At 35.0% G+C, this 16,556-nt stretch overlaps 1 protein-coding gene across 17 annotated transcripts in view; it reads right to left on the bottom strand.

The window, feature by feature from the left end:
- The window catches only part of LOC137616681 (CUGBP Elav-like family member 2), a 62,962-nt gene that overhangs the window by 44,468 nt on the left and 1,938 nt on the right, over positions 1 to 16,556 (bottom strand). For 13 of the 17 annotated variants that reach the window (XM_068346613.1, XM_068346616.1, XM_068346614.1 and 10 more), the window contains exons 3-7: positions 15,800 to 16,014; positions 15,285 to 15,425; positions 11,688 to 11,762; positions 8,073 to 8,244; positions 5,393 to 5,503 (exon numbers count right to left, since the gene is read on the bottom strand). In XM_068346613.1, the coding sequence (XP_068202714.1) occupies positions 5,393 to 5,503; positions 8,073 to 8,244; positions 11,688 to 11,762; positions 15,285 to 15,425; positions 15,800 to 16,014 (714 nt within the window). Of the gene's footprint in view, positions 1 to 5,392; positions 5,504 to 8,072; positions 8,257 to 11,687; positions 11,763 to 15,284; positions 15,426 to 15,799; positions 16,015 to 16,556 lie in introns of all 17 variants that reach the window. The other 4 variants (XM_068346615.1, XM_068346620.1, XM_068346622.1 and 1 more) reach the window with 4 other exon arrangements.

The following is a 16,556-nucleotide window of genomic DNA, read 5'->3' as shown; positions in this document are numbered from 1 at the left end:
GTTAATGTGGGTAAGAGTAAGGTTATGAGATGTACGAGAAGGGAAGGTGGTGCAAGGTTGAATATCATGTTGAATGGAGAGTTACTTGAGGAGGAGGATCAGTTCAAGTACTTGGGGTCTGTTGTTGCAGCAAATGGTGGAGTGGAAGCAGATGTACGTCAGAGTGAATGAAGGTTGCATAGTGTTGGGGGCAGTTAAGGGAGTAGTAAAAAATAGAGGGTTGGGCATGAATGTAAAGAGAGTTCTATATGAGAAAGTGATTGTACCAACTGTGATGTATGGATAGGAGTTGTGGCGATTGAAAGTGATGGAGAGAAAGAAATTAAATGTGTTTGAGATGAAGTGTCTAAGGAGTATGGCTGGTGTATATATAGTAGAGAAGGTTAGGAACGAAGTGGTGAGGGTAAGAACGGATGTAAGAAATGAGTTAGCAGCTAGAGTGGATATGAATGTGTTGAGAAGGTTTGGCTATGTTGAGAGAATGGAAAATGGCTGTCTGCTAAAGAAGGTGATGAATGCAAGAGTTGATGGGAGATGTACAAAAGGAAGGCCAAGGTTTGGGTGGATGGATGGAGTGAAGAAAGCTCTGGGTGATAAGAGGATAGATGTGAGAGAGGCAAGAGAGCGTGCTAGAAATAAGGAATGAATGGCGAGCGATTGTGACGCAGTTCCGGTAGGCCCTGCTGCTTCCTCCGGTGCCTTAGATGACCGCGGAAGTAGCAGCAGTAGGGGATTCAGCGTTATGAAGCTTCATTTGTGGTGGATAACGGGGGAGGGTGGGCTGTGGCACCCTAGCAGTACCAGCCGAACTCGGTTGAATCCCTTGTCAGGCTGGGAGGAACGTAAAGAGGAGAGGTCCCCTTTTTTGTTTCATTTGTTTGATGTCGCCCCCCCCCCCCCCCAAATTGGGGGAAGTGCCTTGGTGTATGTATGTATATTTAACTTGACCTTGTGCCGCAAATATTAATATACATTGATCATAAAAAAACAATAAGCATCAACAATAAAAGGAAAAAACATGAAAGATGTTCAATATCAACTAGAAAGACACAATCATGCAAAAACACTCCATTATTTACAGCTCTTAAAATTCTTATAAAAATAAGACCTGTACTATTAGAAATTTTGCACCTCACACAGGGGTAACAGTGTGTAAAAAATAATAAAGATACATCAACTATATTTCTAAGATTAGGGCACTGAAATGTATACAGTATTTAGTTTTTCAAACATATCCATCAATGGACCCAACTAAATAGGCATTGATGCATACTCAATGGATAAAATCTAACAAAAATATACCTGAATGGTGTCAAATAAGCCAATTCTGGGGAGGGCACTGTGTGGTCTCCAAGAAATTTCCTGTAAAAGACTAGGACACAGAATACAATGAAAAAAAAACTGCTTCAGAGCTAGCATATAAACATGCACAGCACAGACTTCATGGACTTAAGAGAGTATGAGCCAGACCTATCTATTCAAGCTACCTCTAATGAATTTATCACAGCATCTCAAGGTGAAATATGTCGCACACACAATGACATATCACCGAGAACCAATACTGGTATTGGAGTAGAGGCTACTTGGTCACTGGTTTTAGCTCTATTACCATCTTTTATATTTGGATTAAGGTTCAGTTGCCTCCCTTTCCTACATGAGGCTAGGGAGGAAGGGGGGACCTTGAAGACACACAGAACTTTCCCAAAATAGGTTCTTCCTTCGTCAAAACCACTTTTAAGGGATTAATGCGCTGTGTGGTCTCCAAGAACTAATAGCACAGAAACATTAGAGTAGACTCAAGTACCATAACGGACAATTGTCACCTACCAAGGAAACCATTAGTTTGTGCATGCCTGGTGAGCATAAACTAACAGGCTGAAACTTGCCTCAAAGGAGAATATCCCTGAAGGGAGCTAGATGTCAGTGATGGTCAGTCTATTGGGGGGGCCAAGATAAGAAATTTCTTCTTCAGTCGGGTTACTTCCCTTAGGTGCTATAGATGAGCTAATCACCACGCAAACATGTTGTACCACTTGGATTTGTCTCAGGTGCAAACCAACCTTGAAACGCTCTCATGTCCTGAAAATTCATATGAGTAAAAAATGCCAATATAATAATGAAGTAATTTTTCTTCCTTTGTGGATTTCAAGGAAGGAGAGAGAGTCGGACTTTTTGATGAGGGTCATTAGAATATGGATAGCCAAGTAGAAAGGAGGTGATGATGAGGAACTTCTATTTTCTGTTATGCTGCATGTCTGCTGACTGTTACTACCAAAACAAGGAGCCACTGTCAAAAGTTCAAACATCCTACCAAGACACCAGGCCACTGTAGGAGTTAATTGGGATGGTTGTTGTGAGTCAAAACATTGTGTAATCTTGTGGGACTTGTTAAGTCTAAATCTAAGTTAAATTCTTGCTTGAGAGGTTATGTAAGTGAAGATTTGTTTGATAAGATTGTTGACAGCTTAATCTTTCTTTTAAGATGTGGACGAAAAAGGAAGCCAGAATATCCAAGTTATATAGCATAGAGACCTATCCTCAAGGAAAGTCATCCATGCTTTCCATACTGATTGGTGATGACTGGTGGAAGGAAGGCTCTTACATCTTACCAGATATGTCACAAGTGTGAAGGTTCTGGGGGGTCAGAAATGAGGAAAGCAAAGATACTCCGATTTCCTACTCTCTGATATACAGTACTGTAGCTGTGCTGATTGAAGAGGGTGTGACTTTGACCTTAAGAGAATTTAATAGTGGAAACAATAGGTTGTTGGGTCATTGTGATGTCACCAGCACAGATGCCCCTGAAAATTGTGGAAGGATCTTCAAAACCTTGGAAATTACGCTCATAGCAGGAAATGGGTAAATCAAAAACCATTTGTTCCAGTCCATGTTTAGGGCATCTCTTGTCACTGACTGGGGATCCACATTCAGAGCTACGTTAAGCAAAATTTTGTGATTCTCTTTAGTTGCGAACAAATCCACATGGAAATCGTGTATATTCGCCAGGATCTCCTTGAACGAACCGATCTAATGTCCATTCAGTATCCAGTGTCGTCTTTGTCTGGACAGGTGCAGAGAGGAAGCCCGAGAGGTGAATCGGAGAGGAATAGATCCCTGCCTAGAAGCTTCATAACTGGGTAAATCCCTATATTGAGACCTCTTGAGCAGAATCCTTCCCTCCTGAGATGACAACAGACTTCACCTAGTTGCCTATGAAAATTTCAATAAAGTTCCTTCCCAGATTGAGTTGCTTCAGCATAAGAAAAACTACTATCATTTCCAACACACTGTGAAACTATGCAAATTGCAGGGGCTATTTCCTAAATACTGTACATAGGTCTCCTCTGACTAACCTCCCCACCTGACTTGAATGTAAGTGTATGAAGGATCATGGATACTAGGGGAGGGACCAACAGGACTGACATGGAGAGGGACTTTAGTGAGGTCCAAGGTTTAAGGATTCTTTTGCAGCGACCGAGCAACTAAGATTGCTTGTCTTGACATCCACCACATCCAGTTGAGATCTTTCAACATGGTCTTCGGAACTGGGTATACAACTGAGCTTGACTAAAGGAGGCCTAAGATCTCAAGCTAGCACCTGGAGGAGAAACAACTCTGGAGAAAACAACTGACCTTGTGATGTCTTTGGGAGGCTTAATGTGGCTCTTGTACTGGCCGGCCAAGGTACAGGAATATAATTTTTTAATTGAGGCACACACTGAAGATTTCTCTCGAGCTTAAGAACTCAAAGGTCCAAGTACTGCCGAGTGCCAAGGCTGGGGTGAGGGTAGAGCAAGAACACAGAATTTCATCAGAACAGAAAGACCTTCAGTGTGGCCACCATAGAGGAAGCGGAATGATGCCTTAACTATATGAGAAATAATTTAGGCGTCTATAGGAGATAGAAGCTGACTGAACCCACAAGGGACAGTAGCCTGTCTAACAAAAGCTCGAGTTGGGGCTGAATTAGCTACCTGGCTAATCCCATGGTAAGCAGCCCCCAAAGGTTGCCTCCAAGGGGAGACCAATGTCTACTCCAATGGCATTTAGGGTAAACCAGATTCCTCTTCTGGGTCTAGATTAACCTCTGACTCCTTCTACTTGGTTGTGTGCTTGGTCCATCATGGCCCCTCTACCAAACCCCTAACAGATGAATCTAAATGCTAATGGGCGAACGAGATCTTGGACAAATGCAATGCTAATAGGCAGATGAGATCTTGAAGTTCCTTGCTAGGCAAATACTTTGAGGACCCAAAATCTTAGCAAAACCTTACACCAACATAGGAAAAAAAATAACTTCTCAAGTCTGCTGCTAAAGGATCCCTACTCTTTGTAGCATGAACCCACTGAAGGCAGATGAGGCAATTTATAGGGTTCAAAGCACTGCTAATGCATATAAGACAATGTGATAACATTAATAAGAAGTGAAGAAGATAATATACCAACCTACACTTATCACACTGACATGAAAAATAGTAGTCAATGTATTGGGGCCATACACCAAAAAAAGTAAACATTTGCCAGAGATGCAAGTCCAAAACTAAGAACTGGGACTTAATACTTGATAAGCAATATGAACAAGAGTTAATATTCAAAAGAAGTAAGGAAAAAATGTAAACTTATTAAAGCTAAACTGATCCAATGCTGTTGTAAAACAGTCATTAAAGGACTTCATAAGGTGAGTGACAAAAACTCAAAGTAAACAACACCTAGAGACAAAAATTATGGTGTATATTTATTAAATTAACTCTATCACTAAGAATGACAAATAACCTTATTAGAAGTTAACAAACCGCATTTCCCTTATAGGTCAAGGAGAATGCAGAAAAGAATGTCCTCAGCCTTCGCTGACAAATTCAAAAGATGGTAGCCGAGTGCACTCTAGTGACCAAGTAGCCTTGGCTACTGTACCAGTATCGATTCTCAGCTTGTGTCCTCATGTGTCAGATGTATTCAACCATAAGAGGTACTATGAAAGACTCGATAGAGCCTGAATCTGTAAGTCTTCCTTATACAAAGTAAGTCTATGTTATGCAATTTTGATATACTGGCCCTAGAGCAGAGAACAATATTTCTTTGGCATTTTCTTGTCATATTGGATTCTATGTTCTAGCATTTCACAGGAAATATCTTAAGAGACCACATAGTAAATTAACACCAAAAATATACCCTCAACATCAGCGTTGCACTTAAAAGTACGAATTTGGTCATTTGAGACAAAGATATGGATAGTCCATAGAACTTTTACAATTCGCCTTAGTGTATAATAAAATGTTTGGAAATGATGATACAGTACACTAGTAAACCACAAAAAGAGAATGACTAGAAGCAAAAAAGTAGTTGAGCATCCATGCTTTCAATCCACACTACCTCTATAAATATACATACTTACCTGTGTTCTGAGAGTTCATAGAGGCCAATAAACTTTGAAGATTTGTATCTTGAGATCCATTTGTGGATGTCGGTAAATTAAGGCCACCTAAAGACCCTAAACCACTTAACCCTGAAATGTAAGAGAGGTATTACTAACACTGAGTTTGATAACGAATGAAAACTACAATTACAAAATAAATACATAGTGATGATTATCAATAAAAGAAGTTTAACGAGACCACAAGCAGTCAAACCATAAAATATAAAATTCCTCTTAACTTTGTAAATAAAATAGCACTACAAGTCAGAGGAGCACATAACTGAGACTGTGATTTTCTAATATTTTTAAGCATAATGTGATACAGAGTTACAAACATCAATCTGCAGGCAACTCTAGTAGGTTCAATCAAGAAACCTCCCAAAATATCAAAAGATTAATGCAATGTGCATTAACTACCAATGTATCCAGGAAACAGATTTCAATGACCGTAGTCAATCTTCATTGTAGCTCATGATCATGACATGAAATAAGTAGGAAAGGTACTAACACACTTGACACTTAACTGCATAAATTTCCTTCTATTCTTTCTGTAATTCTTTTCATGATGCAGAGACTGAAGTCTCTTTAGTGTCCCATCATTGCACTAGGACCAACAAGTACAAAACAACTGAATAAGCTGTCAGGTTACTAATATTCTCCATGTTCACATGGGCCATGAGCATAGATAGTAGTATGGTTATTATTATTATTATTATTATTATTATTATTATTATTATTATTATTATTATTATTATTATTATTATTATTATTATTATTAAAAAAATATATATATATATAATTTAAGATTTGCAAAATTCAAGGGAAGCACAAAAAGTTTAATGGTACTTGATGAAAACTCACAGCACCTGATAAATAAATTATTATTGGAGCCGACGGATCACAAAGACAAAAAAGATACCCAAATATTAGGGAATGTGTTACTACCCTTCTGCCATGGACTGAAAACCAAATGAGAATGCAAGTACCCCTAGACATATTTCTCTTTCCTTCTTATGATACACAAAGGTTTTTCCAAATCACCCCCTGCTATTTTTACCTAGCACAGATAAGAGGACAAGGATGAAGAGGAGAACAATTAAGTACACACAACCTAGTTTTTAACTGTAATTTAGTCGCTGACTTAGGATTATAGTCCCCAAGTAAATCTTGCCTTCCTGTTTGTGAGAAATAAAACCGCAACAAACAAATACAATAAAAAGAGTGAGACAGAAGAACAAAATAATTGAGCTCAGAGTTTGCACATACAGTACTCACCAAACCCCAAACTAAAAAAATTCTTTAAATGATAGATAGTCTAGCATGTACTCAAGAGGAAGCAAAATTCCCCCAAAAAATTATACCTATGCATCTAGCTAGTATGTTTATCAGACAGAATACACTTGGCCACACTAGTTTAATCCAAAGTTCTGTAACAAATCTAAATGAGGTATTAAAACTCTAGAACAAATCTTATATATCACTTTACATAAAAAAAATGTTACCAAGAAAATAAAGATGGAACCACGTAAAGTGTGAAGTTCATACTGTGCAACTAAGAAATTCTTGTGGGCTTTGTGCATTCAAAACTTGAATTTTAATTCCAAAAATGAATTACTGATACCTTAATTCTTTTACTAATTCACATAGAATAACAGATAAAGGCCCCTTGAGGCTGCTACATGCAGATTACAGATAAACCAGTGTAGACAGCTGAGCCTAATTCAAAATTTGTAGAAATTTTTGAAAGACAATAAGAACAGAAGAGGACTGAAAATCACATTCCATGCCAAGTTCCTGGCGACTGAAAAGGAAGAAAGGGGGAAAGTAGCCTGGAAGATGTAGAGCTCTGAGGGAGTGAGTGATACAGTACTGTACAGTATATAGATGTCATAGATGAGAGTTCCAAGAGATACCCAGGACTGCAAAGTACAGTATACATGGAGAGAGATTTTCAATACAAAAACCTTTAATTTTCATATTAAAGTTACTAATTTCAGTGAATCTTCTCTGAGAATCATGTGCTATTCCATTTTTCAATTAAAGAGCTTGTCCATGATGAAAATATATATCAACAAATTTACCTAAACGAGTCTGTGTGTTTATGAACGAGTGGCTTGCATCAGTTGAATTCCCTACATTTCTTGTAAGTAAAATTGTTTTGGTTTACAAGCTTGCTATTTCACAAATTAAACTCATATTCCGAGGTACCATTGTATCTTAGAAAGCTAGTGAAGTGTGCTATTAGCACTTACAAGGTATTTGATCTATCTGGTTAATTGAAAAAATATTTGGGCTAATGAAAAGAAAATTATAATTATGTTGTAAATAAAGAAGTGGAAAGTATAATAAAAGTTCTACAAAATTTTGTCTCTTTGTTATTGGCTAACCAACAATACAAAACCAATTTCAATTAAATATTTCTAAAGAAAACAAATTAAACTTTCAAACTTCTATCACCTACTACAAAAACAGCTACAGTACTGTAAATAATGTATGAGACATTACATCATGGTCAAAATCCAAATCATACATTATTAAATTAGGATAAAAATCCATCGAGAACATGATCATACCAGACTTTATTAAATCATGATTTAAGATTCTGCCAAAACATACACAACTGAAACATGCAAAAGACAATTCCCTGAAATATAATTACCTGAGGAGTCGAACATTTGTTGAGTCGCTAGATTTCCTTGGGAAGCTGCAAGCAACTGCTGTACACTAACATTGTTCAGGGATGGTAGCTGTTGTAAACTACCCATTTGGCTTGTGAGACTACCAGCTGTAGCACCTGAACTTGCTGAATTGCCCATCTGCTGCTGAAGTAACTGCAAGTACGCCTGAACATTAAACCACATTAATTACATGGTTCAAACCCCAATTTCTTTGAGCTAAATTAATGGTAAAGAAAAAAGGGTGAAACCAAAGTGTGAATGAAAATAAAAAAAAGCATATGCAGAATAAACTAAAAAAAAAAAAAAAAAGCTCTCATAGTAACAAATGAAAGTTGTGAAGGGATCAAAACTATGTTCTCCTTAGGCCTAATGTTAAAAGTTCAAATAAGTAGGCTAGGATATAAAAGAGTGCAAATACAACTGAATCCATTTGACAAAAATTTACTCAATAAAATCAATACTTTATTGGATGCTCTTGAAATTTCAATATATAAAGATTAATAATGAAACTTCTAAAGCATAATATAATCTTCCAAGTAACTTCTGTGAAATTGTCAAGTGAAGGAATCATATCATCCAGCATGCACATTTTAAGTACTGTACTGCCATAAGAACATAACCATATTGTAATTTAATGGAAGGTTTACGTTTGATGACAAATAATCCTTGGAGAGATGTATATGAGTACCTGTAGCTGTTAAAATATTGTGTTGCATATAAATAATGCCTTGCAATACTCTCCTGTAGTGAAAATTCAAATCACTGTACTACAAAAATGGGATAACACTCATGTGAAAAATTAAATAATCTGTCCCAATCCAAAGAGGAAAAATCAATGTAGCAAAATGAACATCATACACAGGCATTTAAAGGGGGGTGAAAGTCCATTTGCAGACCAAGCCATGACATACAGAAAATTCTAATGTCGAAATATTTGTGAATAGCAAACTAAAGAGGATGTGAAAGATTTGGTTTTGTTACAATTTCACCTATACTCATTATTCTGAAGATGTGCTGGAATCTGTATCTATGGCTTTCAAGAGGATCCCATGCTTACCCCCTTTAAAAGCATACCAATACTGTGCAGTACAGGTATTCATGTTCTTATAAGATATCCAGCCATAAAATACGGGTTAAAAGTGAAATAACTTACGAAATAAACAAATAGAGTACAGTTTACTTCTATCTAATGTGGGAAAACATGTTTAACATCTACTGTACTACACCTTACGAAATAATTATTTGAGTCTTCAATAAGTCCAATGAAGATATGTAGTATAGGTATTAAATTACTATGGATATTAAGAAAATAAATTAATCTTGTCCATTAAAATTATCTGGAATTCTAAAATATTTGGTCACATCTTTATAATTTTTTTAAACTCTTAAGGTTTTAAAGGACCCCTGAAACCCCAAGAAAAAAATAATGACAAACTGTAAATACAACATAAAGATAATCTAACTGATAAATATTTAATGATAACAATTTAGTTTTCTGTAGAATAAATAAAACACTAGACACAAATTACATATGCATCACTCAATTTACATATGCAATGTGTGAACAGCATGGCATTATTTGATTTCTATGTGGCCACTTCATCACAGTGATTATGTGGAATCTAGAATGTAACACTAAGAGTCCGTCCCTTATATATAAAAATTACCATTATCAAATTTATAGCAACATAAAAACAAGAACTTCACAGGTAAGCATCCAAATCTATTTCCTTTGATTATTTATAACAAAATCGAAAAAAAATTTACACATTACACAAGTTAGTATACAGTCTTCATTTACCACATGTCAAAAACACATAATCCTACAGAAATGGAAACTGCTTATTGTGGAGCAATGACACAATGTGCCTTGAAATTTGAAAACATCAAAATTTAAGGACTTCTACTGGTGCCTCACATCAACAAGATAGCAATCAAAACCAATGATGACTACCAAACCAACAGTGACTAGATTTTAGGTTATTATTAGACACTGCTCATAAGTAAGACTAATTATTTTTAGGATACTAAACAACATAAAATGTATCTCCTAAAACTTTTGGGACTTTTCTAATTAAACATGAAAGATAAAAGTACAATAGTCTTAACGATAGGCAAATTCAATTGTATGCAAACAGAATATTGTTTATAAGATATAGGAATTTGCGATGAGTTTTTAAATATTTCATATACTGTAGCCAACCAGTTGCTCTTCTTGGTTACTGCAATGCTGATACATTGCCCTAAAGCCATTGAAGGTCTTATGATATAATCACCCTTGTATTTTTTTCTCTTTAGATGAAGATCATAGCATATGCCCCTGAAGGTGCAAAAGTAGTAAAGTCAAAGAGAGTTCCCGAAGACAGAAAATAAAAACAAAACAAGTCAAAAACTTTGTAATTCTTCTGATTACACGATAACATGAAGACAAAGTTGAAGAATAGTTTTTATTTGATTGAAGTCAAGGTATATTGGCCTGTTCACAACCATTGCAACATCGTTTTGATCAAATAGAGAACAGAACATTTTTCACAGCTGAGAGGAAGCGCATGAACATTCTTTTCGTACGGAGATGTTACCTAATAATATGCATCGCAATGTAAAGGGTCTTTCTGTTCTTCGCTTGACACTGACAAAAAGAATTGCATTTTGAACACAAAATCATGAGAAGTAATAAATTGCGGATTGGCCATTTGACCTTTTGATTATCTCTGCAAGGTTAAAAACTAAAGCATACAAATTTAATGTTAGGTTTATGTCTTTACAGTATAACTATAAAATGTTCTTGACTGCATTGCCATTAGTCTGCAATACTGTATAAACATACCATAATATTACATTATAGTGCCACACACTATTAACATATATTTCATGACTTGTATGGCTGTTGTTGCATGCAAACATTTGTATCTTTTCTTAAATCATATTTATTAATGGAAGTTCTATTTTGAGCAGCCATGACTTGCATGTCAATGCCATCTGGGGCTTCATTCTTTTTTATGTGTAAAAACGTTAAATAACAAAAACATTAAAGACCTATGTTTCAACTACCCGTGACCTATATAAATAAATAATCGCAAAAGATTACTGACAATTTATAGCATGGAATTCCCTTTTTTTTTCATAACCTCAACTAATATGGTACAAAAGGCCCTGTATGTGAACCTCATGGTCTACCAACACTTCCTGGTAGAACATGACAATTCTTGTGAGCTAAATAAATAATTTATTAAAGCAACACCATCGAATTTGGCACATAATATGGGCATCCAGTAACAAGCAAGTTTCCACTTTCCTAGACTATTTACAGAAATTACATTTAGAGCAATAATGAACTAAAAACGTCACTCCAAAAGCATACGGTGCTGGTTTCATAAGACCATTTACAATATACAACTAATTCACATTCACATCATGCCTTACTCAAGTAAGAGACTCAGCATAACTAAATTACAGCTAACGTTTAGCAAAACACACACACACATACTGTCTATCATATAATGTAATACAGTACTGTATATCACAATGACACAAATATTGCATTTCCTTAAAACAAAGAAAATGAGAATGCAAAAAAGGGCACATATCACACTCACAGCCAGATACTGAGGCCCAAGTGCTACGAGGTTGTTAGCAGAAGTAACGTTCTCTCGCCCCCGCTCTCTCTCTCTCTTTAAGCAGACAAAGAGATATTTAGCAAACTTCATACCTATATCAGTCTTTTTTTTTTATTTTTTCTTATGCAAGGACTAAATTGGAGTGCAGGGCAATTAATCAGTGTAAATGCACAGTTGGTCCAAGCGAGAGAAAAAAAAGCTGGTTAATACATAATTTCAATGATAATTGTCTTTACATAAAAATTAGAAATAAAATACTGTAATGTTAGAACAATAAAAAATACTAATAATAAACAAATTCTCATATGGAAAATAATACACTAAAACCATATTTTAAAACATGGACAAAAAAAAAAAGGGATGTATACGATCCACAGGAAAAGCCGCAACACAAGTAAAATAGCATATCCCAGTCTATTCTGAGGTTGGAAAGCAATCTCCTAATCAGTATTGACCAATGAAAAGCATTTTTTATGGACATTTGATTACACTAATATCAAAACTTACTATTTACTTGAAAGGCAAATCATTACAAGATAACTGTGGATGTGTGTTTGTGCAGGAGAATAAAAAAAATTCAGAACACTGCATTCACAAATGATTGAGACTAATGTGTTTAAAATGGGCAGGAAATTCAGAAAAGGGGATTAACTTTTCAATAGCATATTTGAAGAGGATTTGCAGCTCCAAGTGCCAGGGGTATTTTGAATACTGCATGCTATGTGCAACAATTCTAGTATTCGTGTAAACATGTTTATATACTTTACAAGTTTATTTGCTATCCAGTACAAGACCTACAATAAACTAGGAAAGGCAATCCTGTAGAATATAAGTTAAGACAACATAAAACTACACAAAATTAACTAAATGACTAAAAACATAGAAAACGAATTCTCAACACGCACAAAACATGGTAAGAGTTTTCACATATATTTGCATGTGCTGTAAATGTACATAATGCAATACAGCTCAAGTTTACGTGTTACAGGACTGTGAGCAAACTTTCAGTACAGTACTTGGCAAAATAAAAGTTACAGGGATAACACGGGAGGTGAAGTCAGTAAAGGAATTCCACAGACAATGAACATAACGAACAAGTATAAAACCTCCATACAAGAACCAGCTCCAAAAAGCACTGGCTTATCAACACACAAAATCATATAGTTATAATACAAGAGTTTAATAAGTAAAGAAAAACAAAATAAGATTTAGCTTACTAATACTGTTATTAATCTGAAAACAATGACTACTAGTACACCATTATAGCAAACTAGTCAAAAACTACAAAACAAAAATATCATGACCAACATAATATCTAGATACAAGACTGTATAGGAAGCTGATAACAATAGTCAAAACCATGCATACTGAAAGGAGTATTTTCTAGAAGGGTGTTTTAAACAAGTTAAATATGAAGAGGAAACAAACAAACTTAATCATACTCATTACAAAACTGTGCAGGGAAATAAGAATGAAATCAATTACAAGTTCAGTCTATCAGAAAAATTACAGCAAAAACAGGGGAAATCAAAAGAATTTCTAATAATTTAATGGTTTGGTATAACTGACGGTTTTCTTCTAAAGTGGCTGACCAGGCCTCAAAAATATCTCTAGAAATCTCAAGTTTGTGCCTCATCATCTTATTAAAAAGTGATAACATTTTAAATACTGTAGATTTCTCAATTTCCTAATCACTGTGATTACAACATCAGTATTCTAAAATCATTGATAAAATTTGATTTCTAAATGAAAATTTGAATCTCACAGTAAGAAAGGTAAATTTTTTTTTCAAAATTAACAAATTACTATACAGAGTATGGCCCGCAAAAATTTTGAAATTTAGAGCAATCAAAGAACTCAATGAAATGCCCAAATCTTCTATTAACTAATTCAGTCAATGGATTTCTGCACTGTCTGAACAGCTTCATGTCACTGATTCTGAAAATATGTATAACAGCATGTCTAACTATAAAGTATCATTACCCATAAATTCTATCAACCCCAAAATATATTGATATTTATAACATTTCAATTCTATGCTACGTGATCTTGGAAAATGTTGAATTACGTATATCTTTATAAAATGACACCAGCTCCACGGCCAGTTTTCTACTGTTACAGTAAGTTAAAAAAGAAGTCAAAGGGAGAAACCAATGAAGCGCAGACCAAATGAATGCTGCTAAAGAGCCTTCAGTGCTACCTACTGAGTACAACAAAAGGCATATTTCAAATTATGGCCCGCCCAATTAGGTCCTAAATCTGTGCTAGCTATCATATTCTATTCAATAGTCACCTATCTATTTCATGCAATTTGTACTAAAAATATTTCCTGTTATTTTAGTGGCTTATAATTTTTCAAGAAAAGGATTGCATCAAGTCTGAAGTACGTTTTCCAAATTAAAATTAATTATTAAACTGTCTCAAACACCTTTGAGGTAAAGTATGTAAGTACTGTACCTGTATTTAAAAACTTTGATAACTTTGATCAGGTTTTAGGCTATTTGACCTAGTTTTCTAGCCATACTATTTGTGGAATAGCAATGTAGAATGAAATATGTAAAGGCAGTGAAACTTAAAACTATAGGTTCTTCATACCATTTACTTCTCTATAATTGATACTGAGGATCCTTTGAAACACTAGCCTGGTATTTTGTCTGCAGATAAATAAATTAACATGCATACAAGTAAACAGAGAAGATGACCCCCTTGACGAAAAGTCCCGACAGAAATACAGTACAAAATAATAAAAGACTCTAAACTTTCAAGTTTTACAGATCAATATACATTCTGAAGTTACCCTAATTATAATGTTTTAACAACTAGTTTCATGTGCAGGGAAGGAAAGCCATCAAGATTCAATAAGGGTATGGTGCCCAAAGAATATTATCTTTGATCAAAAGTCAACGAATGAAAAATACAGATATAGACACACATGATGAAACTTTAATACTGTATCTGAAAAGGAACGAGAGCTATCTCTCTCTGGACGAGCTCCTTACGGGAAAGTTATTTCAAAAGTCAAGTTGGTATTTTTTTCAAGGTATGGTATTACATAGGGTACATTTTATTTTAAGATAAAATAAAATAAAATATCGCAGTGTCAAGAAATGCTATGCATACAGAAATCCTATAGGGTCAGTCAAAGCAGATATAATGGGTACTTGAGTTTTTCATACTTGTAATTAGTCACCTTGATAAACATAAAATACTACAATTTGACTTAATGCAATTTTGAGAAATCTACAGTACTTTGGAAAAAATCAAACTACCAAAGCAATTTAACATGCTGCCTTAAAACATTCAATATATTCTGCAAACACTTAAAAAATACAAAGTCAATTGTCTGTAAAAACACTAAAATTTCTAAGTTTTCACAAATCCTACAACAGATAAAAAATAAGCATGAAAAAATATAGTATAAAACAAAATGGAACCAATTTTTCACTTAATATCTGATGAATCTAACATTCAACCTTAAAATAAATTCTGAGCCAGATAAAAAATCTAAATAATTAAGCTCCCAAATATTGTCCATGCTTACATAAACTGTATTAATATGACTATTTTTATACTCACAGCCAAGTACTGAGGACCAATAGCTGCTAGATTGTTAGCCGAGGCCACATTCCACAGGTTTTGAGTGACTTGCTGGAGACGTTTTGCATCTTTTTCTTTTTGGGTGTCGGCAAACTTTACAACTAAGGGTGACGAACAGCCCTGGAAAAAAAAAAAAAAAACACTTTCAAACACTGTGGTTTTAAAGTAAATTCATATCTTGGTATAAAGGACCTAAGAAATATTCAAAATAAAAAAGTTTAATGCATATAGTGTCAAGAGAAGAAAATTTATTTCTAGTAATATTTCCATAATTCTAATTATATCAGTATATTTATTTTCAGTGCAACCACGTTTCGTCTTAAACTCTGATATATCAATAAACTTGAGGAGCAGCAAATTGGAAAATTAATCCATTTGAATATCATTATGGGGATTTTTCATTCTCCTCAAGGGACAACTGGTCTTCTCAAAGATTATTCAATCAGTTGGGAATTTCACAAACAACAAACCGATATACTTTTGTAATAACATACACTGCTCACCTCCATGGTTTGCGAATGGTGCATCTTTTTGATAGCATTAATGGCACACTGGCGAGAGGAGAAGGTCACAAAAGCACAGCCTTTACTTTGTCCATTGGCATCTCTAAGTACTGTGCATTCTTCAATGGTTCCATGTCCAGAAAACATAACTCTGACGTCCTGTTCATTGTATCGTTTACTTAACATTCCAATGAATAACTTCCGTTCTGAAAAATAAGTTCACTAATTACCATCTGATAAACAGAAAAACATGACATTTCAATAAAACAACCCATGTCATGAGAAGAGATGAACATTATATTGGGAGGAGAGTGATGGAAATGGAGGTACAGGGAACGAGGAGAGGGAGACCAAAGCGAAGGTGGATGGACTGTATCAAGGATGACCTTCGATCAAAGGGATTAACTGGTGATGAAGTGTGGGACAGACGTAGATGGAGAACGCTGGCTAGAAACATCGACCCCACATAGAAGTGGGAAAAGATGCAGACAAAGAAGAAGAAGAAGAAGAAGAAAAAAACAACCAAAAATTTCAATAATAATTAAAGGAAATATTGTATGGATTAGCAAATCTAAAATGTGGAATCACTACCAAGGAACTTTTAGCCAAATAAAAACACAATTTAAAACTGCAATCTGCCCACCAAAAAATGCGTACAATAAACAAAATAGCTGACTTTGCCCAGTCTGTCTACATTAGCAATAGCTCGATTCATGCCACTATCTATTCACTATTCATACATTTCTCG

The sequence above is a fragment of the Palaemon carinicauda genome, chromosome 22 (genome assembly GCF_036898095.1).
Source record: "Palaemon carinicauda isolate YSFRI2023 chromosome 22, ASM3689809v2, whole genome shotgun sequence".
NCBI classification, from domain to species: domain Eukaryota; kingdom Metazoa; phylum Arthropoda; class Malacostraca; order Decapoda; family Palaemonidae; genus Palaemon; species Palaemon carinicauda.
This window is presented reverse-complemented; position numbering and strand designations above follow the sequence as displayed.